Below are 21,655 nucleotides of genomic sequence, written 5' to 3'. Positions count from 1 at the left end.
CCCTGAACGACCGCCCACCCGGCTGTACCGCATTTTGCAGCGCGTTGCGTTACGCATTTAGACCGGGCGCGCGCCCAGACTCTCGACTCCTGTGCCACAAAGCGCGCCTCCGTGTCGCCACGCCCTGTGCTCGTGGTTTCCGCTTCTGTTCGGGCCCCTGCCCAATCGGGACGGTACTGGCAGCCACGCTGCGCACCCCCCTTGCTGTGACCACGCGTCCGCCAGGGCCCCGCCTCTTGGCAAACGCCACACACCTGCGCCGGTGCACCAGCCGGCTGCATATCAGAGCCATGCCCGCCACTTCAAAGCCATGCAATATCACGCCGTCCAACAGCAGCAGCGTCCAGGCCGTGCGTTCAGTCCCGTCTCTATTCCATTCGAGCGACATGTCCTCACTCAAACAGCCGATGCTTCAGCAGTTGCGGAATGGTCGGCCGGGCCTTGGGGCTGCGCTCCAAGCACCCCTGCATCACCTCGATCATCAACGGCCCGGATGCGCATGGGATCGCCGGAAACGCAATCTTGACGTTTGGGCTGATGATTGCGTTGAACTTGGCTGCCATAGTCGTCAGGTGTCCAAACGGTGGCCGTCCATAGACAAGCTGATAGAAGATGCACCCCAACGACCACACATCCGATGATCGGCCGAGCTGGTGGCAACCACGTGGATATCCGAGTGTGAGTGCATGTCCCTGTCGGTGTGCATGTCCCTGTCGGGGTGCATGTCCCTGTCGATGTTCCTTTCCAGCCAAGATCCTGCACTCTTCAGCCTTACCTTGAAGCAGGCTTGATCTCGTCGCTCTGACGACGTAATGGCCTCGGGTGACATGTAGTTGACCGTACCTGAAAGTGCAAACGGCGCTCAGTCCGAGTCATTCCATTCGAGCTATCCCATTCGAGCTATCCCATTCGAGTCACCGCTGTGGTCCACAGCCAGCATTCTCCGCACACGATTTGCATTTTTGCTCAAAGGAAACGGTGCGTACCGCCCCTCACCGCTCGCAACAGTACATCTGCCATCTCGCGCCGCGACTGATTGCGACAGCTCCATCGCTAGAGGCTCTACTCACCCGTCTTCAAAGATCCGCATCAATTGATCGCCCATGAGGATCGAGTTCAAAACATCATCAGTATGCCACAGCATTCGAGACTGCTTGCCCCACCGCCACCACAGCCACTTCAAGGTTGCACTGGCTCCTGCCTCCACAACACATCAACACACTGCAGGGTCATGCATCTGCCCCACCTGGTGATCCCGATGGATGTTGGTGGTGTCGTTAGCAATCGCCTTTGCGATGCCAAAGTCAATCAGCTTCAGTGTTCCCTTTACCATCAAAAAGTTCTGGCAACACGAATCATGTATCAGCAATTCCGGGCGGCACATCCACACCACAATCCCGCAGCCATCGGGCCACGCCACTGTCCAGTAACGATGTGCGAAACTGCCTCCGTGTTCGCATCATCGTCGCGGCCACGCTCCGTACTCGTTGATGCGTACCGCTGGCTTCAAGTCACTGTGGACAATGCTTGCTTCGTGTGCAGTGTGAACTGCCAGGAGCATCTGGAACAAAAATGTTGTGCAGTCTTAGTCGTCCGACCATGACGAGGCAGGGCTAAGGTTGTCCCGTCAAAGAATGCCATGTGCCGTCCTGCCACAAGAAAAACTGGCGCCGATTTCTTCCTTCGTCCCATACCTGTTCCCAGTACGACTTGATCATGCTGGGCGAGAGCTTGCCATTGGCGCCAGCCAAAATGTACGCAAAATCGCATTCGCCGTACTCAAGGACCTGTGTCAGTCGATGTTGGATCGTCAGACTTGAGCGGGATGCCCAACCCGGCTGCTGGTGGTTCCTGGCAGGATTCCTTCATCGTTACTCCTCCCTCCCCTCCCTTCCGCTCTCATTCGCCCACCGTACAGTCACCATGGTCTTTGCCGCTCCTGCTGAACAACACCGAGCGCCGTGTCTCTGTGCACAGTACACATAATCGCATCGGGCAGCATACCATGTGAATGTACTGATCCGGCACCACCTCGGCGTCGATGAGGCGAATGATGCGGTCCGCGTGGCGCAGCTTGTCCAGAAGATTCAGTTCGTTCAGGTACCCTTCCTTCACGATCGGATCCACTCCCCGCAGCTTGACTTTCTTGAGCGCAAAGACTTTGCCCTTGGGATCAATCACCTTGAAGACTTTGCAGCTGCCACCACGTCCAATCTCCTCGATCCGGAGGAACAGCTTCTGGTTGACATAGAAGGGCTTCAGCTGTCCAAAGCCATGGAACTCGGGCCGGGGTATCGGCGCTGCCTGGAAGACAACTGCCTCCGGTGCGCGCACCGTCACAGCCGAGCCCCCGTCGCCAACCCCAACCCCTGCACCGAACAACCCTGGGCTGCTTTGCAGCACCTGAGGCTGCGAGGGCACAACCGTGCGCTCCGAGTGCTCCTCCTCTCCGGCCGAGTATTTGGGCGGGCTTCTGAACTCAGATGACGCTGGCGGATTGGGAATAGAGGGCCTCCGGCTTTGAAGCTCTGGTGCAGAGGAGTTTTGGCTTGCCGTGCGCGACACCGCTGATCCTTGGCTCGCTGATCTATTGGCGCTCGAGCCTTGTATCGGAGGATCGGGATGACGAGAACCGAGTGTCGTCGGACTGTGTGCGGCGGGATTCCTTGAGTCGGACTGGATACAACCGGACTGTGCTGCCGGAATCGAGGGCGCTGAGACATAGAGTGCTGGAGCAGAGGGGACTGAGGTCTGGGGACCTGTGTTTGCAGGCTGCGCCTATTCAGAAGGTACACGGGGCGGAATACACATTGTCAGCAGCAGCCAAACAGAGGCATACGATGGGCAAGCGATGCTCCGGGTCCACTGCTGCTCGTTCAGAAGTATCTTCCACACTTACCGGTAGTGACGAGGGAGGCACCTCATCTGTGGGGGATATGTCCTGCCGATTGGTCGGACGAGAGAGTCTCGAATCAGTCGCGGCTCTGACAAGCAGCACCAGCCTGATGTCACGCCGACCCGGGATATGCCGTTTTGGCGGTCTAGCCAGGATGTGCTCGCGTATCGGCGACTCACCATTGCAACATCGTCATCGGTTGTCTCCATCGCCACCGCCACCACCGGAGAGATTGACAGTCTCGGCCTCGCTCCCGGGCGCTGGCGCTCTTGAAACGGCGATTCGATTCGTTTGGAAGGCTCGTTGCTCCGCAGCAGCTCTTGTTTTGTCGCAGAGTCGCGTCCGTTCACACCGGCATTTTCAAACGACCGTAGCTCCTCCACCGCCGCCTGGGCATTGACGGAGGAGTAAGGCTCTATCGATGGCCTCATATCCAGTGCCATCGGCGGCGATTCGGGACCCGGCGAAAGCGGCTGATCGACCGAAGCTTGAAATTGCTGCAAATCGCTGTCTGTTGAGCGTTTGGGCGGACCTGCGTAGATGTGCGCACACAAACGGAGCAAGTTTCAGATCACAGGTTGGCACACGCCTCGTCCCAAGTGCAAACAGCCAGTACGGCATCAACGTAGATTGCCGACCACTGTCTCACGGAACGAAGCACACACGATTTTCCATCAAATCAAGCTCCAGATCCGCATCTCTTGATCGCACACAAGCCCGGAGCAGCGCACATTACAACTGATGGAGCATCAATCCAGGCCCTGATAATCATGGCACAGCTTCAAAACCAGCTCTCCCCCCCCCATTGAGACCAATCCATTTGTATGGCGGCGTTCTTACCGAGCTTGGAGAGAATTTCGTATTTAGGACGCTGGTACCCACGCTTGAGCAGTCTTGCTCGAGATTCGGCGTCCTTTTTCAAGAGGTCTCGCTTGAGCGCCGCACCAGGGGCGGCCTCCTCCGATCCAGTGAACATTTTCTCGATAACTGCCGCCATTTTGCCCCAAGGAACAGCACCTGGATTCGCAGTGTCGTCACTGGGCACGGCTGACTTGGCTGGCTTGGTTGGTTTGGCGGTCCCGGCGCTGGTCTCGATATCCATGCACTCTGTTGCTGCCGTCGATGTTGTCGATGTTGTCGATGTTGTCGATGTTGTCGATGTTGTCGATGAAGCGTCGCTGACCTTGGGCTGGCGTTCATGCTCACGGGACAGGGTCGGCACAACTGCTGCAGACTGATTCGAAAACTCTGACCCAGAAAGCGTCGGCACTCGGGTCGGACCTGTTGTTGCCAAGTCGCTTGCTAGACTGTTGGGTCCTGTCCGAGTCGAAACTGCGGCGGCGCTGCTTGCCCTGATTGTCTCAGAGGGAGACCGATGGGGCGTGGGCGACGGACGTCCGGCGATGGAGTAGCTCGTGTCCATCCGATCGCCTATGTCTCCACTCGGATCGTCAGGTAGTCCAGGATACGTTCCCGACGCTGCGGTGCGCTCGGGATCCTGAGACGATGGTCGAGTTAGCACGACAGGCTCCCGTCTCTTCCTCACTCCACGCTTGCCGCATCGTGGTGCTGATGCTAGCAACAAGTCTCGGCGAATCAAGTTGGTCGCTCCAAACAAGATCAGAGTGCCGTGGCTGCTACAAAGACATGCCGTTGTCTTACCAGATCCACCAGATCCTTCACATCGTATCTATCGTACCCAAATGATAGTGATGGCTCTGGAAACATAAAATCAAGGCCGCTGTCGACCTTGGCTAGATGCCGATCGGGCGGCGAGATGTCGCTGGCGGCCGGCGTCGACTGTTGCCGCATTAGTTGTCAGATTGATATGGTCCGAGTCTCAAGCAAGCTCCGAGTCTTGGCTCGATAGTCAAAGGCGCTCGAGAGCCTATACCGGACCGTGGCCACATACCGGGAGCTCGTAGCCCAGCGACAGGATTCTCTCGCGAATCAGGTATCTTTCGCTTTCGATAACGTTGCCGAGGGCCGTCATCAGGATCGATTTGCCCTGTTTGGACGAGCCTTTGCCGATGTGCAGGTCCGGGTTGTCGATAGGGCGAAGCAACGGGGCGAAAATGCGATTTGACCGTCGAAATCCAGAACATGAAGAGAAAGGAGGTCGGATGGCACTGGTCAGCCGGCACGAGAGACACCACGCGGCGACATCCTCATGACGAGCTCAATCGAGAGGCTTTGCTTGATGTTGCAAGCCGTGGCTCGGCTTACAGCCATCGGGACGAGATTCACTCACCTTCGGCGTGCTCAAAATCCGACCATGCAAGATAGAATCTTGCCTCCTTGGTGCCCTTCACCTCTGCTCGCCTGAGACTCTTGAAAAGCTCGCGGATGGCCGCAAACTCGCCCTTGTGTTGCCTGCGATGGTGTTGGAGAGAGCGCAGTGCTCAATGACAGGCTTGCAGTAGATTTGTAGTCGTGGCGGATCGATTCTCTGAGCCGAACCATCCAGAGTCTCGGACCGGCCGATCCCAGCTTTCCAGCAAGATAAGATGCTTTCACCATCCAGCAGTCTCGGGGCACTCTGCCGTATCCGTACCTCTGCAGCTGGATGTATCGGAGATTGATATCCATGAATCCGGGATCGTCGCCGTACTTTGATACCGGCAGTCTGAGAGGAGCGTGACGGGAGACGGCGATTCCGATGCGCCGTTGATTGCACTCTGTCAGCCGCTGGCAGAGTCGATCTGGGTATGGGTGCTGACCGCGAGCGCTGCCTGTTGCAAGAGAGCTACGACTGCAGCCTCCCAGAGCGGCCCGTCGTCTTACGTATTCAGGATGGACTGGTATTTGGCGATCCAGTCGCTCGGGCTGCGGTCCTTGCATGTCCGCGATTCCCGATCAAGCTCCTGCAGATAAGCCTCCACGGGGGAGCGGCTGCTGCTTTCCATCGCCACAGATTGCATGCTTGCGTGCTTGCGTGCGTTCGTCGAGGGCAAGGGTCGGGTGCCTGCTGGCTCGATGGTCCTGGCGCCCGTGCGTCGGTCGGCTGCGATGCGTTGCGGCTTCGTCGCGAGGCCCTTCCTCCCCTCCTTTCGGCGGCCGATGCGGACCACCCCCAGCGACCAGGACCAGCGACGCGGCTTCCATATATGGCAATATTGGCAGTCATGTTTCGATTCCGATTTGCTGATTCATCGGCTCGGCCGGCAGTTCCTGGTCGGCCAGTGCCGCCTTGGCTCGTTGGGATCAGACATCCGTGTTGAGCCCGCCGGCCTGATCGCCATCTCTCCCCGCTCCCAGCCAGTTGCGGCCATTCGGCTGCAGTTCCCCCCCCCACCGCATCCAATCCAAATCCGCAAACAGCCCTGTTTTGCCTCCGATGCTTCGTGGAGAGTCCGGCCGCCGCAGCGACATGCAGGATCTGGCCCTCAAGTTTGGCTACCGGAGAGGCAACTGGGATGCAATAGGCGAGGCCTGGGACGAGTCCGCCGATCCACACGGCCCACAACCCCAGGCCCACGAGCTCCAGGATCTCGACGAGGACCCTCCGGCCCTCTTCGATCCTTCGTTCCAGCAGTATTCGTCCATCGTCCAGGACCCCCAAAACGACTTTTCTCTCGACGGGTCCATCAACCAGTCTCATTCCAGTCAAGGAAGCATTCGTATCGACTCCAAGGTTTCGTCGTCCCGCCAGCTCCTGCCGGTTTGGGGCGGCCATCAACACGACATATTTGCACCCATTCCGCTCGAGGCGCTTTTCCAGAATCCTCACGCCCATGATGAGTCAAAGGGGGAGGCCGACCCAACTTTGCTTGGCCCCAACGTCTCGGCCCGTCCCCAAGCATTGCCGCTCGAGCTTGCCCCCATCGGACCCTCTCGCCTCTTCCAGGTCGACTATGACACCACCACACAGACACAGCTCGATCAACTTACGTCTCTGCTGCTTGCCAACCAAGACCTTCCGTTCGCAGCCGAGACCCACATCGCTGCCGTGGCCCAGTCTGTCGGGGCAAAGCAGCACTCGCCAAAATCAACGCTCTCATCAACCTCCGAATGGGTCCAGGATGCCGATCTTAATGACCTGGGCAGCGATGCCTTTTCCGATGATTATCAGGACATTGTCCCGGCGCAGGGCAACGCTGATCGCAATGAGCCTTCGTCGCCGCTACCACTGCTGCCGCCTCAACCGCCGCAACTGGTGGAGGGCATCGCGGACCCGATCGATTCGCTGCTGGCTCGGCTTGTGCGTCCCACTCTTACCATCGATGAGGAAAGCGATGAAAGCGAAGAGCCCGAACCCGAGCCCCAACCCGAGCCCCAGCCCGAGATACCAGGCCTCAGAACGGCAGGCTCGACGCACAGCCACGGCCGCGACTCGGTGTCATCTGCCTATCCATCGGACATTGACTTTCTGGATGACATTCCGGTGACCCCTCATGAACCCGGCACTCCGGAGCGAGCCGAGCAGCCGGACGAGCAGAGTCTCCCCGAAGGCACTAGTGCGGCAGCCAAAGGTGACAGCAGAGCGCCGAAGCGCATCATCATTCGAAACCTGAATCCCGGACAATCCGCCCTCATGTCCAAGCTCGGGACGGTCTGCCAGATGAATTACAACCCGGCGATGCAGCGCTGGGAGGGACCATCGCAGGAAACCCTCGATTCGATGGAGGTGCACTCGCAACTTGATAGCACCCAGGATCTCAAAGGTAAAGTTATGGTGATGTGGCCGCATTCTTCGACCCCGTCAGCGACCGGTGCTCAAAGTCGTGGCTCCTACTTCCTCGCGTTATCTGCCATCGATTGCCCGGGTTTATGCGGAACAATCTTGCTGATCCATGTTGCCGTATCGACTTTTGACTGCAGCCGCTGGCGTGCCCATGGAGAGTTTCGTGTATCGTCCGGGCAACTCGATCGAGTCCGCCATCGCTATCGCAGGTATTTTCGCTGCTGAATCAGGGCAATAGTGCGAGCGGGTCATCTCTTGCGGGTGCTCGTGTTGTGTTTCAAACGAACACAATTATCATGAAGCTTGTTGTGGTCGTGATCATCGCTGACTCGAATAACTATGCTCCCTCCATCGCGCCCAGCTGAGGATGATACCTTCAAATCATCGGTTGACGCACGTCCACCCCAGGAGCCCATCCATGGTGAGCCGAGCTGTATCGCGGATGATGAATCGGGCCCGATGCTTGCTCAGCACACAGCTACCCATCGTGCTGCGGCTCAACTGAAACACGCCCCGTTCGTCCAGCTACCCCATCTGCGCGGTATCGGGAGGTCCTCACGGAGGACTCTCCTCGTCCCTCGCCGTCGGTTGCTCCCAAGACCCCGACGAAGCGGACTCATCGGGAGTGGCTCAACATGGAGAGGCGCAACATTCTCTCATGCCATTCGCTGGCCCTGGAAATGCATGGCGCCCGGAATATCAACCTGTTGGTATCGAGCATTGGGTGTTGGCACGAGTGCGCTGGTAACCACGAGGCTCGGAGCGTGCGGATTGATTTTTGCATGCCTGACGACATCACCACTGATACCGTGAAATCCGGTCCTACGCTGATGGATCTTGGATACGATATCTCGCCCAGCGATTTCAACAAGATCAAGCACATCACAGGCATTCCCGTATCGGTTCATGTCCTCTCGATCCAGAACAACAGGTAACGCTCGTCCTGATCGGCCAAGCAAGCGTTTGAAAGGCGCTCATGCACCATGAATGTACACTGCGGAGCAAGGCACTGACGAAACAGGGTGGATTCTATAAAAGACTCGGTGATCTCTCTGACTTTTCCAAGCTCATCAACCTGAGAATCCTCAACATCTCGGGCAACTCGCTCACCACGCTCCGAGGTCTGGTCGCCATCACACCGTTCATCCGCACTTTATGGGGTTGATGGATAGCCTGCGCCAGCTCTATGGGAGGAGAGCACAGCTGTGCCTTTGCGTCGGCATGCGGGACATATATTGTATCCATGCTCATCGTCGATGTTGCGCTTTCCACAGCTCTCGAAGGGCTCGTGCATCTCCGGAAGCTCGTCGCATCCGATAACCTAGTCAGCTCGTGTCGATCGCTCCGGAACTTTCCCAGCCTGCGGACCGTCAACCTCGCTCACAACCGCATCGCTTCTCTGGAAATGGAAGATTGCCACCTGTGAGTAACGCCGCAATATCGACGGCATCCACCGCTACCCAAACGAGGTGCCGGCTGGCCACCACTTGCTCACCTTTGACGCTGTGGATCCGCAGCGACATCCTGGAGTATCTCGATCTGTCCAACAACTACCTGACCGAAGTCGAAGACCTGAAGCATTTGACGACTCTCAGGGAGCTCTACCTGGGTACGTATGCGCTCGCCATGACTAGCTCTGGTAACGCTGTTGCGATTGCCATGACTATTGTGCTACTCAGCAATGTCCATCCAAGCTGAACTCGTCATGGACTGCAACTCGGATGCCACAGACAACAACGCCATTCAGGCTGTTGATTTGATCGATCATCTCCCCGAGCTGGAGGTGCTCTCAGCCAATGACAATCGTGCGAGGGTTTTCAAAATCACACAGCCCCATCGGCTTAGAATCCTCGAAATGGATCGGAACAAGCTGCGGGATTTTGAGAACGGCCGGTTGCTGGAGAACATGGACTCGCTGTCGCTCGAAGATCAGACTGGTCCGCGATTCACGTACGTTGCCGCTCTGCGCTACGGGTATTCTCCGTCGCTCACCAAGGGCCTTCACATTGGTGTGCTTTGGCCAAGCAACCTAACCCCTCTCTTGCATTGACTCCAGACCCACGGAGCTGCCTCGGCCTCGCGAACTGCGATTGTCTGGTACGATATCCTGCTGAAGGCAGTCTGAGATTGTTGCACCCAACTTTGCACGAGTGCACTGCCACGCAAGCGAACAGATCTGTCTGTTTGAAGCACAATGAATTCGGCGCGACGCTTGCGGGAGAGGGTTCGTGGTGAAACGTTTGCATACTGATGGTACGACAATGGCACTGCAATCAGGCAACAAGTACCTTCCAATCTGGAATCTGATCGATTCGCTCGGTCGGCTGCAAGTGCTTGAGCTAGCTTCTGCGAATATCTCTGCGATTCCCGACGAATGCGCAAAGGCCATGCCGATGCTCCAGAAGCTAGTCTTGAACGACAACAACATTGCCGACCTGTCCTTCCTGAGATACCTCAAGCATCTCAGAGTGCTGCTGCTGCATCAGAACGAGCTGCGCGACTTTGACGTCACAATCAAGAAGATCAGCGAGCTTGCCTTCAACTTGAACACCCTGGATCTGACGTGAGTACTCTGACCCCATCGCTGCATGCCGTCGCAGGAACCTCGGCGCCTGGATGTTAGCTCCCGGACCGGCATTGTGCCATCACAGAAGCGACCAATCGAGCTAAATCGCACATCAAGGGCAGCTCGTGGTAGCTTTGCTTTAGCACATCGTGAGCCCAGAGTGTCCATTCGACCTCGTTTGATCCTTTCTGCTGACTCTGTCGCCCGTCCCATCATCCGATCGCCGCGTGCCCCTGCGACTCAACCGCCTTCTGCAGGTCCAACCCCATTTCCATGGGCGTACGAGCCACGGCGCTCACTGAAAGCCGGCGGATAGAGAGCAGGCCAAACGAGCAGTGCGATTGGAGCATCGTGAAGCACATCATCTACCGCAGCACCATCGTCCGCAAGCTCAAAGGGCTGCAGGTCCTCGACGGCGTGGCTATTTCCGACCGTGAGCGGCTCTTGGCCAAACAGTATCTGAAAGCCCTGGCCAAGTTTCCCATGTGCAAAGACTTTTCCAAGCGGCGGGAGCTGTGAGGGAGATTGCCACAATACCACCTTGCCAATCCCGTTTCCATGTACAAAGTATTGGTGTTATATTTCAAGCACTGCCGGAGAGAGATGGTGGGAAACGATCGGGTGAATTGACAAACCAAGAAAGCATGGAGCGGTCGATGAGAGCCTTGAGCGAACGAGGCATGGATCAGTGTGGCGATCCGCTGTGTATGTGCGTGTGCCGCTCCGACAGTGGCCCCACCGAGAGTCTTGCTGTTCGTGGAGTTATACCACACGCGGGGCCATCGACACAATCTTTGCCCATCGCTTCTGCCGACACTCGCTTCCGATCACACCCAGGACACGGTTGCCGAGGGGCTGGCCCTGCTTGTTGAGCATGACACAGGCATTGTCGTCAAACTTGATGTAGCTGCCGTCCAGTCGGCGGACCTCCTTTGCTGTTCGAACGACCAGAGCGCGAGAGACATCACCCTTCTTGAGCTTGCCGACGGATGCTTGCGAAGCACCGGTAGTCATCGCAGCCGACAGCGGACGAGCGCGCTTGACGGCGCAGACAATCTCGTCGCCGATCGAGGCGTGGCGTCCGGCTCCGATGACGTTGATGCACTCGACCACCAGCGCGCCCGAGTTGTCGATGACCTGGACATGAAGGTTATGTGGCGGGGGGGGGAGAGGGCATCAGCTTCGGCAAGCCTGGCAGATGCACAGCATCATGGGAGGCGATCGTCCAGGGCCATCGTTCATCTGACCAGAACCAGTTCTCCGGGGAGGAGGCAGGTTGAGTCGATGGCATCCACCACGTCCTCGGATGATCCAGACTCGATGCGACGAGTCTTTCCGTAAGCCCGATCAAGTCGGCTTGCGTGCCAATGCGTCTTGATGAGCCCATCGTGCGAGCAGTCGCCAGCGGATGCTCACCTTCAGAAGTGATTTGAGCTGGATCATATTAAGCTGTTTCTACGCTTGTTCTTGACTCGGCCGAGCTCGATTTTGTGGCTTAGGACGATGCCAGTCGATAGCAGCAGCACCAACAGCAACAGCAGCACCAGCAGCGGAGAGACACACGATGGAGGCACAGAGACAAGACGACCGTCAAGTGCCAGCTTGCATCGGCCGCCAGCGCCGCCGTTGGCCTGTCGCTTTTTTTCTTGCGCCAAACAGGAAGCGAGCAGCCATGAGCCTGCGCCACGTGATGCACGTGATGCACACACACACGCCTCTGGCTGCCGCGTGGGAAAGGCGAGGGCCATGGGCGAGCGACTCAAGCACCAGGGCGAGCGGTTGCTGGCTGTATCTGCGACCGCCCCCGGCTCAGCAAAGCTAATGTCAAAGAAGGACAGGAACACCCCGGCCGTGGCCAACTCCGCCACCGCAGGCTTTATCAACAATGTGGGTTCATCCGACTGGGCTCGATGACGCGCCAGGCGACAGCCGGCGGATGTGGAGCCATGGCTCGTCCGGTGCGCATCCTGTCGCATTCACCCTGTAGTCGTGGCTGACGTTGCGGTGTTCTCAAAACCAGGATTATTGGACAGTTTACATATCAGTCATCGCCGGCATCGAGACCCCCGATTCGCTCGCGCCGGTGCTCTACGATATGATCGCTACAGGCTCGCGTCCCAAGTTCGCCGTGATCCAGAAGAGCACTCTCTTTGCCTGGGTAACGCATCGAAGCCGTCCGAGGGTGTCATTTGCCCTCAATAACCAATTTTGCAAAGCGCGAACGCTCCGCTCATGCCGCGTCTGTTCTAGGCTCTGGAAGTTGGCAAGGGCAACGACGCCTGCAAAGAAACCAAGAACCTGCTCGACAACGGGACGCCAGAAGAACAGATTCCGGACTCGCTGGTCGCGCGCCTGCTCAAAGCGAAGCTGGTGGCCCTCAGACAGGAGGGAATCGAGATCAAGAACGGAGCCAAGCCACTCAAGGTATGTGTCTGATTGTGATTGCTCGCCTCGATTGCCTTGGAAGCAAATAGAACGCGCAGTCCACATCAACAGGAGTACTTGCATATCTTGACAGCGCTGATACTCGTCCAAATCGTCACTAATCTCCATCCTTTGCGTGCACCCGGTTCCATGCTTTGCCCGTCAACAACCATTTTCGCCGGCGGATTTCTCTATCCTCTGCAGGAGGAAGATGAGGCCGCTCCACAGGCCGAGGCGGCACAGGCGGCCAAGCCAACCCAGGCCAAGAAGGACGAGCGAGACTCTGGAAAGGACAAGGATAAGGGCAAGGCAGCCAATGCCAAGAAGCCCGCTAAAGGCACGCTACCATGTCGCAACATCTTACTAAGTCCAGACAGCTTCTGGCCCAGGTGCCGCTACGAGCCTTCGACTCGATAACACGCATTTGCTCTCTTGTCAGGTGCCAAAGCCGAAGTTCCCAGCCGCCCTGCATCCGCTCAGGCCCCAGCGGAGGTCTCCAAGCGCAAGAACAAGCTCAGAGAGCGTGGAGTGCCCAAGACGGACGTAAAAGTGGCTGCCATCGGTAAGCGACTCCTTGCTTTGCGACCCCATCAGCACCAGTGATCGCCCGCAGGGTGTGCTGCAGAAGCCACATCCGCTCCACAATTTGCGGCGTGCTGAGGCGCTATTTGCTGTTATCGTTGGACCTTTGTCTGTGTGCCGTACACGCATATCTCGTGCAACTCGCTCGCCCAGGCGATGAGCCAGCAGACGGACCCGACGCATACTATTTCCTGCGAGGGTTCGACACTCCCGGCTTCCTCAACGCCCTCGTTGAGGACGAGCATGTTCAAGTGTCGACCGTCCTGCGTCTTGTGCCCTATCTGGGCGGCGGCACAGAAGGAAGCCAGGTGCTCATAGAGAAGAAATCACACGCGCCCTTCGACCAGCGCTATCTGGCCCTTCGTCTAGCCTGCCAAAATTCGTCCGACTCGTCGCTCTGGCGCCAAATTGCGTGGTCCGATATCTGGCTCAACACAAATTCCGAAGACGGTGAGATATTCGACGTGATTGCCAAGCATCTGTATGCTCTCCTCGATCGCAAGAAGGCGTACGATGCTCTCTATGACCCAGCCACGATGATATCGATCCCGCAAATCGATGGAACCAAGATTCAGCAAACGTGCCTTCGATACTACCACCACGTCTTGAATGCTGTGCAGGACGAAGAGGCCATCACATCCGACTTGATTCTGGCTGTGTTGGTGGAAAACTTGGTTCGGGTGACATGCGATGGTGCCGACACGGTGCCAGAGTCATCGCTTCCTGCCCTTGACGAGGTGTCCGTATTGCAGTCCTATATCGAGCGACTCACGAACAAGCTGGCAACAAACGACGTCATCAAGGACCTCGGCACGGTCGACACGCCGACCCAGACCCAGTAGGTGCTTTCAAGCATGGTACTCTTCTTGGATCGGCGAGAATGATTCCTGCTTCAAAGCGCCGAATCGATCGCATTCACGAGTTCTGGCTTTCTCGCCTCACTTGGCTTCCATCCGATGGGCTGACCTTGGCGCCGATCGTCGTGGCGACGTGTCGCATCTGACAGTATCTATGCTCTACCTTGCTCTCATAAGGCCCCAGTCCTCCAAGATCGTTGCTCGCTATGGCGACCAGTACCGCCACCTCGTCGCTCGACTGTCCACACTGGAGAACATGGGACTAAGTCCACGCAAGATGCTCGAAGATCTCGGGAGCAAGCTCTCCATCTGCCAGTACGACCGAGCTTTCATCCAGTTGCGCGAGCAATATGCCAAGGCCTTCAACTTGTCGGAGCACGAAAGCGTGCTGAACATGATTGGCCTGGGGGCGGCGCTGGATGAGATTGGGGAAATCGGCGCGGTAAAGCGCATGTTTTTCCAAACACTCTTTGAGAAGCTTTTGGACTTTGAGATTCCCCTCAAGGGGCGCGAATGGATCCTCAACGACTGGTGTTGGGTCGAGGCCCTCGACAAGCCAACCATGTTCCAGGTACGGTGCAATAGTGGATACGAGTGTATATGGGATGCGACAGGCGTGATGTATTGCACTATTGGAGGGGCAGCTGAGTCGAACTGCCTGAGCCCTGATTGGCTTGTCGCTCTGTATCTTGATTGTCTCTAACAATCCATATGTATACGCCGGGCGCTTGTCGCTCAGGTCATCCAAGAGATCAAATCCATCAAGAACAAGCTCTACACTCGGTATCTCGAGCGCGAGGGACTGCTTCTGATCATTCTAACGAGCCCCGGTAACGGCGAGCTATACTACCGGAATGTCACAAGATCAAATGTGAGTGCTTGGGTGTCTGTTCCGCAGGCGCTCTGCCCCGGCCCACACGAGATTATCGCATATTGCATCGAGCTTGGGGCACCCCCATCAATACTATGGCAGCTCATCGTCGCCTATTGTCACCATGCTCCGGTGACCCAGGTCAACACCAAGGTTGGGTTTGGGCTGTACAACAGCTTGCAAGAGTCTGGCTCGCCACTATTTCAGTCCATTACTAAACTGGCATCAAAGTGCAAGGCCAGCGGAAGCTCCACCTATGTGGCCGGCGACAGCATCATCAACATCAACGAGACAGAGCATCTGGCATACCCCTCGAAGGACGGGCACATCATCAGAGTTCGACAAACGGCGTTTTCTGACAGTCTCAAGAAGAGTACGTTCTGTAGATCGGTCAAACTCCAGCGGAGCGACGTTGTCTGTTGCTTGATGTGATTGTTTGCGCGAGTCTGGATACCAGGCAGGCGCGCACACCACATTATGAACATCCTTACTCATACATATCATGTCCGACCCACCCGCTCTCCTGATACATACCAGTTTCTTTGAATATCTCCAGCGAGAAAGCCTTTGTCCTGTGGGAGAACATCACGGATTTCGAAGCAGTGATATCCATGACGTTTTCCACTGGAGACGTCTTTTCGATGTCAAAATCCAACTCAAGCAACACTCTCTACGTACAAGCGTCCGGACAGGATGGCTGTATCGTTGAGTTCCTTTGCAACGGAAACATTGTGCAGAAGCTGGCAGCGTCCAGTCGCGGGGCGGCACCCAGTCCACTCCAATCCACAGACACCGAGCAGGGACGGGTCATCACGCCGCAGGTAGGCCCAAGTAGCATACCCACTCTGCGGTCTCCTTTACGCTACGGGGCAATGCTGCCGCCAGCTCGAGGGACATGTTGCGCATACAGCGGCCCTGATCTGGCAAGCCAACATATACATCTTGCTTTGGGACTCAGGGAATCGTTATATCATACTTGGGCAGTCACCAGGCCAAGGTGCTGTTTCCGAGCGGCAACGTTGCCCACGAAAGACAGAATTCCTGGGTTTCAACTAACATGGACGGTGCCAAGTTCGAAGCATCATCAAATCGGGCGGAAAGGGCCTTCCGACAGCTTCCGTCGATTCGAGTCATACACGAAAACCACATCAATATGAAGCAGCGGATCACCACACGCGAAGACATCGTCTCGAAAGTCTGCCACGACTCTGGCCAAGTTCACTGCCAGCACGCCGATGGCACCGAGATCTCCTTTGATGGGTCTTCCGATAACCTGCCCATGACTGTCGAGCACCCCAGTTATGGCGTCGTTACCTTCAAAACCGCTCGAGTTAGGATAGTGAAGCTTATTGGCGGACTCACCATCACTCAGAGCTTGCTAGAGTCGGGGGAGTCCATATTCGAGGTCGCTTTGGTAGGCCAGGCTGCTTGAGAGATGGATACAGCGATCGCACACAGCGGCTCGACTCGATCTCGGGCCAGTTCAGCCCCAGGATGATTCAAGTCTAACAGCAACCACTCCACCACCACCAGGACAACGTACGGCTCACAACATCGAGCGATGGCTCCGCTACGTACGAACCCGATTTCAAGAAAAACAGCCCTCCCTTTAAAATCAACTGGCACAAGTCCACGGTCGACTATGCCGATGAAAACGCCAAAGTGTCGATCACGGTTGAGAACAACGAGCTCAACATCTCGGTCTGTATTGCGTTAGTGTAATGACTGCCCTTTCAAAGCAGTGGTTCGGGATTCTGCAGATTCTGATTGTCTGCGCATCGCATATCGTGTCCCGATTTGTCTGTAGATCTCCTCTGAAAAGGAGATGGATAATGTCCATTTGAACAACTACCCGAGGTTGTTTGCTATCAGTGATGACGGCCGGGCACGCCAGCTCCTGAGGGATCGGGATGTCCTTCCATATCTTCAAGAGGCCGAGGTCTCGCCCACCTCCCATGTCATGGAAAGCTCTCCTCCCGGAAAGGAAGCCCTGCGCTTCTATACGATCATCAACTCCAAAGGGCTGCGCGATGCCTGTGGAAAGGCCGGATTCCATGACAACTACGGAACAGTGCTGACGCACAGACAGGTAGTGCAGCCCACAGTCGATAAGCCGCGAGCAGCGACACGCGAGGGAGCGGAACTGACCGCCAGTGACTATGTCCCCATAGATGGTTCGCTACACCATCAGTAACAAGGATCGAGAGAACTTCCAGAAGATCATGCGAATGCAGCAGCAGTCGCTCAAGGACTTTACCGAGTCCGGAAAGCTGCTCACTGGACCCGTTCTGGGTGGCAGTGACGGCAGCACCGACCCACGGCTCGCAGTGCTCGCAGATATTGAGTCCCAAGGAAAGTCAAAGATGATATTTGGCGAAGATCGGCTTGCAACCGAAGAAGAGATATGTAAGATGTTCAATCTCCGGAGGCCGACCGCCACAGCTGCGGCCCAGTATTCCGACATCAACGTAGGTGGATGAGAGTTGCTTGTCTTTGGATGATTGCGTTCACCTTGGAATGACACAGCCCATAGCGAGCCTCGCCCGTCCGCTATTTGCTCACGCCTCGAGGCTGTATATGCAGCGCGATGAGTCGGTGCTAATTCGATCGGCATTTAAAACGCACACGCTGTTCTCATGCTTCACGTCATTCATGGACAGATACTTGAGGATTTCTCATCGTTCGAGGAGCCTACGGTATGGCAGAGTGATCTGTAGGGTTGGCAAAAGACGAAGCTCATTTTGGTGTTCTGCATGTTAGGCTCACTGTCCTGTCATGGCCCTGCGGGTGTATACAGATTCGCCACATCTTCAAACCCAAGCGAATCGCGACAGAGGTTAATCGCCAAGTTGTGGAGCGGCCGAGCGGAGAGACTATTTCCATGTCGTTGCTGAAAACTCGCGGACTTCGGGATAAAATACGCGAGGTTGATAGCATTCCTAACTACTTTGAGAGCCCCGAAGGCTTGTTTTTCCTGAACCAGATCAAGCATCTTGAGGTGGGTCAATGCATAATGTGCGCTAGCAAGACCGATCTGCTGCGGCGTTCCATCGCCAATGACTTTTCAAATGCGTCCGATCTAACAGCACTAATGCGATTCTCAGAGTCATTATACTGATGCCGCTACCAGCGATCCAGAGCGCAGGGTATACTCCGACAGCGTCCCCTTTGTGCTTTATGTGGCACATATTCGCGAGCCCGTGCGTCGATGGTGTTGCATGGGGAGCGAGCCCGCTGCTAAAGTCGTGGTCCTCCATCGCTTGCTGTGCTTTTGCAATCATAATGCGCTGTGGCGTGGATACGCGATAGACTGCCGATCAAAAGGAGGTCAAGATAACTCCGAGAAGTCTTTCCAAGAGCACATCCAAAAGCGCACCCAAGAATGCGCAGGCTGTATCTCAAAAGCAGAACCTTTTGGCATCTGGCCATTCAGAGGCCCTTGAACCTGAGCCACTCGAGCCTCGATTCAAATCTCACACGAAGAGCACGGGTTGGACCGAGAAGCTCAAGGAGAGCGGTACGTATCGAATCTATGCGATGATCAGCAAAGAGGTTGATGAGCGGCGTCTCTGATCACCGCCTTGCATCTGGCAATTCAGGCGAAAAGCTGGCCCTGTATCCATCAAGATGCGATTTCGGAGCCATCAGCGGCCGAGACGCCCGCACGGCCACGAGATCCATCAACATCAAAAACACCGGCACTCGTCCCATCCGATTTTTCATCAAGCAACCCAAGGGCTCAGTCGTCAAGCTTGACTATCCAAAAGGACCGGTACGATTAGCCTACGACGGCTGCGAATGCACTTCTATCAGATCGATGGAACAGAGATGTTCCATTCATTTGGTCGTCTATGCGTGATCCCCAATAGTGTGTCAATGACATCATACGATAACATGGGAGCTGACATTGTTTGACCACCAATATTTCTACTCGACGCACCCAGATTGCGCCGGGCTTGACGATCAGAATGGACATCTGTCTGAGTCCAAGTCCGGCTGAGAGCTCTGGGATCCGAGAATATAGTGAAACGCTGCTTATCAAGACGCCGGAGGAGATTATCCAAGTCCCGGTGACAGTTGGTATGCCCAGATACGATTGCAAACCAAACAGTCGGTGAGCCGGACAGCCCTACCAAGGGTATCCATCCTAACATACAATATTTACCGCTCTTTGCGTCGATTCAGAATACGTTGGAAGCATCGGCAACTCGCTTTGATCAGTCCATACGATGACCTGGAGCATGCGTAGCGTCTTGTCTCGAACGGATGGTGAACACACTGCTGCTCACAGCACTCCTCGCCGAGCTTCTGGAGAAGATGCACTCCCTATCTGCCACTTTTGTGTCACTGCGAGCTTGGAATGTATTTTGGTGATTCAGTGCAGCCAGACATCAGCCAGACACCAGCGGCATCAGTTGTCCATGCCACCTGCGAGCGGCACGGGTAATATGTCTATTCGCGGCCTCTATCTTTGTCTGGACTTTTGCTTCTCTCATTTGCCCCCAAAATCCAGTTTGGCTCGTCACCTCGGACGAGCCGTGTTTGTCCCTCAAAAGTCTTTAAAATACTCATGGAAGGGATCGCCGCCTTTCCCGAGCCACGACTTGCCATCCTTGGCCAGAGCCTGACCGACGTTCTTCAGCGTCTCGGCGCAATCCTCGCCGCCCTTGGCGGCCTTCTGCTTCTCAATGGTCTCCGGAGGCTCGCAGGCAGGCACATAAGGCGGGACGGCTGTCCGGCTTTCGACCTTTTTCCAATTCAGCTCCTTGAACCAAGGATGGTTCTTGATCTCGGTGGGGCCCTCCTTGCCAGCTCCGAGCCGGGTCACCGGATCAGGGTCCAGTAACCTGCGAACAAGATCCTTTGCAGCATTCTTGACCAAGGGGTGCCACTTGATGGAGCCGGACTGGATGTTTTCGTAGATCTTCTCGGAGGTGTCGTCGCCAAAGGGAGTCTTGCCAGACACGAGCTCAAAGACAAGGACGCCAAGCGACCACCAGTCTACCATCTTGTTGTATGGCCTGTTGATGACGAGTTCGACGGCTATGTAGTCGGGTGTTCCGCAAAATGAGTTGGTTGTTCCACGTATGACCTTGGCAAAGCCAAAATCGGCCACTTTGATGTGCCCGGTCGTGTCCAAAAGGATGTTCTTTCAAAGCGAAACAGACCCGATCAGCGTCTCTGCATCAGCGCCTCTGCATCAGCGTCTCTGCACCCGCCGTCTCCAAGGCAGCAGCAGAATGTGCGAACAGATGATGCTACTCGAAGGATACGAGCGACTCGGCGTTACAGTGCGGCAATCGCGGCTCGGTGGATGCCTGAGAGCATCATCAGGATCGCCGCTCGTGCATCCAGCCGATCAGCTGTGACAGCGATGCAACGGCACGGTCTGGGAAACCCACCTCGGGTTTAAGATCTCTGTATATCACGTTTTGCGAGTGCAGGTACTCGAGCGCTACCAGAACCTCGGAAGTGTAGAACCGAGCATCGTTCTCTGGAAAGCGCTGGCAAGAGTTATCCGCGACGCCGCAGATCGATGGTCAGTGATTATGGATGGGCTAATGCGCATACCGTCCGAGCACACATGTGTCGTAAGGATAGAAAGTCGCCCTGCTCGATGCACACATATGGCCAACAGCGCAGCTTGGAAAAGGCTATCTAGCATGTAACTCCAGCTCCTGCGCCACCCAGGATTTGGAACGTTGAGATGAGGCATACCTGTGATCGTCGGAGATACGAGAACAGGTCTCCACCGGCAACGTATTCCAGAATCATATACTTGAGACCGTTGGAGAAAGTTAGCCTTTCAGTCCCGGAGCAGCTCAAAGGACATCGGTACCGCAGCATCAGTAATGCGACACAAACAACCCCAATGGTGGTTCAGTTACTGTAACAGCACCGCGGAGGTGCAGCACTGTCCCCGTACCAGATGATAGGTATCTTGGAAGGTAGAGAAAAGCTCAATGATGAAGGCGTGCTTGGTGGCATTGAGGATGTTTTTTTCATTGAGAATCTGCTTCTCCTGCTTCAGTTTGACCAAATCGGCCTTTTTGATGGCCTTGAGGGCAAAGTACTTTCCAGTGGCTTTCTTCAAGCGCACCAGGTACACGGTCGCAAATCCGCCCTTGCCAACCTTTTTGATGACGTTAAAGTCGTCAAGCACATAGGATTTGCTCACCGGTGCCGACGGGCCAATTTCATAGGCGGAAAGACCGCCGGCGCGAGTGCTTGTGGTGACGGGTGAGAATCCCAGGGTCTGGTTGCTTGTCATGGCGCCGACTTTGTCGGGGGTCTCTGAGGCCGCGCGGGTCTTCCCAGAGGAACCCGACGGCTTCTTTGTGAACACCGATGCAATCTTGGGCAGAGAGCGGCCGTGCTTAGAGCCCGGAGATGGGGCAGTCAGAGTCGCAGTCGGGGCGCCTCCACCTGCGGGAGGAGCGTTGGAGAGATGCATGGCGGAGCCAAAGGACTTGACCAAGTTGAGCTCGGAGACCTGATCCATCTCCTCCTGTGAGCTCTCGGTCGAGCCATCGGGGTTGGTGACGGTGGCATTGAAGGGATTGTTGAGGGGCATGGAGGCAGCCAGCGGATTGTTTTTCACCAGGTTGGTCTTGAGATGGTTGTCCTTCTGTGAGGACGAGGTCCGGGTGCTGGTGTCTGCAGGCTTGGAGCCGGTCCGAGGCAGGGTGTTGGAGGGACTGGTGGTCGACGAACTGGGCGACTTCATGCTCTTGGACCGGACCAGTCCAAAGAGAGACTTTTGTGGGGGTACCGT

The 21,655-nt window shown here is 56.2% G+C and overlaps 5 protein-coding genes across 5 annotated transcripts; 2 read left to right on the top strand and 3 right to left on the bottom strand.

Moving 5' to 3' along the window:
• Nucleotides 1-214: 214 nt before the first annotated feature.
• Nucleotides 215-6,077, bottom strand: BJ171DRAFT_597384 (uncharacterized protein). Its single transcript, XM_053114749.1, has 15 exons — nt 5,681-6,077; nt 5,451-5,522; nt 5,148-5,269; nt 4,809-4,918; nt 4,559-4,696; nt 3,737-4,394; nt 3,076-3,428; nt 2,900-2,941; nt 2,005-2,778; nt 1,695-1,787; nt 1,499-1,561; nt 1,247-1,342; nt 987-1,032; nt 776-843; nt 215-650 (listed from the first exon to the last, which is right to left on the bottom strand). The coding sequence occupies exons 1-15, from the start codon at nt 5,815-5,817 to the stop codon at nt 393-395; spliced, it is 3,030 nt and encodes a 1,009-aa protein (XP_052968814.1). The 5' UTR covers nt 5,818-6,077; the 3' UTR covers nt 215-392.
• On the top strand, nt 6,078-10,706 carry BJ171DRAFT_496734 (uncharacterized protein). Its single transcript, XM_053110227.1, has 12 exons — nt 6,078-7,560; nt 7,718-7,789; nt 7,942-8,001; nt 8,106-8,286; nt 8,440-8,511; nt 8,619-8,701; nt 8,855-9,002; nt 9,098-9,189; nt 9,311-9,530; nt 9,637-9,677; nt 9,858-10,143; nt 10,404-10,706. The coding sequence occupies exons 1-12, from the start codon at nt 6,234-6,236 to the stop codon at nt 10,663-10,665; spliced, it is 2,844 nt and encodes a 947-aa protein (XP_052968813.1). The 5' UTR covers nt 6,078-6,233; the 3' UTR covers nt 10,666-10,706.
• On the bottom strand, nt 10,707-11,743 carry BJ171DRAFT_496732 (ribosomal protein L14b/L23e). Its single transcript, XM_053110226.1, has 2 exons — nt 11,563-11,743; nt 10,707-11,283 (listed from the first exon to the last, which is right to left on the bottom strand). The coding sequence occupies exons 1-2, from the start codon at nt 11,587-11,589 to the stop codon at nt 10,909-10,911; spliced, it is 402 nt and encodes a 133-aa protein (XP_052968812.1). The 5' UTR covers nt 11,590-11,743; the 3' UTR covers nt 10,707-10,908.
• A 149-nt stretch (nt 11,744-11,892) lies between these two features.
• On the top strand, nt 11,893-19,097 carry BJ171DRAFT_579697 (uncharacterized protein; the record flags this gene model as incomplete). The annotated part of the gene is made up of 21 exons (XM_053113979.1): nt 11,893-12,033; nt 12,167-12,304; nt 12,397-12,570; nt 12,775-12,919; nt 13,010-13,132; nt 13,306-13,990; nt 14,187-14,580; nt 14,749-14,880; nt 15,022-15,253; nt 15,418-15,701; nt 15,839-16,294; nt 16,414-16,581; nt 16,688-16,969; nt 17,052-17,348; nt 17,541-17,576; nt 17,678-17,878; nt 17,985-18,080; nt 18,190-18,397; nt 18,480-18,652; nt 18,825-18,960; nt 19,066-19,097. 21 exons carry the CDS (start codon nt 11,893-11,895, stop codon nt 19,095-19,097), a joined length of 4,533 nt encoding a protein of 1,510 aa, XP_052968811.1.
• A 494-nt stretch (nt 19,098-19,591) lies between these two features.
• BJ171DRAFT_411013 (kinase-like domain-containing protein) lies at nt 19,592-21,046 on the bottom strand (the record flags this gene model as incomplete). The annotated part of the gene is made up of 4 exons (XM_053107286.1): nt 19,592-20,029; nt 20,283-20,384; nt 20,599-20,658; nt 20,807-21,046. Coding segments are annotated over 4 exons (840 nt in total), but the record flags the coding sequence as incomplete, so codon positions are not given.
• Between the last annotated feature and the right edge of the window lie 609 nt (nt 21,047-21,655).

This window comes from Polychytrium aggregatum (genome assembly GCF_025602895.1).
Source record: "Polychytrium aggregatum strain JEL109 chromosome Unknown BJ171scaffold_10, whole genome shotgun sequence".
Taxonomy (NCBI): Eukaryota; Fungi; Chytridiomycota; class Chytridiomycetes; order Polychytriales; genus Polychytrium; species Polychytrium aggregatum.
This window is presented reverse-complemented; position numbering and strand designations above follow the sequence as displayed.

Coding starts and splice junctions, on each gene's coding strand:
- BJ171DRAFT_597384 (XM_053114749.1), bottom strand. CDS start 5,817: ATGCAATCTGTGGCGATGGAAAGCAGCAGCCGCTCCCCCGTGGAGGCT. Junction 5,523..5,680: donor TACCAGTCCATCCTGAATAC/GTAAGACGACGG, acceptor CGCTCCTCTCAG/ACTGCCGGTATCAAAGTACG. Junction 4,697..4,808: donor CGCTGGGCTACGAGCTCCCG/GTATGTGGCCAC, acceptor ATGCGGCAACAG/TCGACGCCGGCCGCCAGCGA.
- BJ171DRAFT_496734 (XM_053110227.1), top strand. CDS start 6,234: ATGCTTCGTGGAGAGTCCGGCCGCCGCAGCGACATGCAGGATCTGGCC. Junction 7,561..7,717: donor TAGCACCCAGGATCTCAAAG/GTAAAGTTATGG, acceptor TTTTGACTGCAG/CCGCTGGCGTGCCCATGGAG. Junction 8,002..8,105: donor ACCCCAGGAGCCCATCCATG/GTGAGCCGAGCT, acceptor CCGTTCGTCCAG/CTACCCCATCTGCGCGGTAT.
- BJ171DRAFT_496732 (XM_053110226.1), bottom strand. CDS start 11,589: ATGATCCAGCTCAAATCACTTCTGAAG. Junction 11,284..11,562: donor AGCTCAAATCACTTCTGAAG/GTGAGCATCCGC, acceptor CTTCATGTCCAG/GTCATCGACAACTCGGGCGC.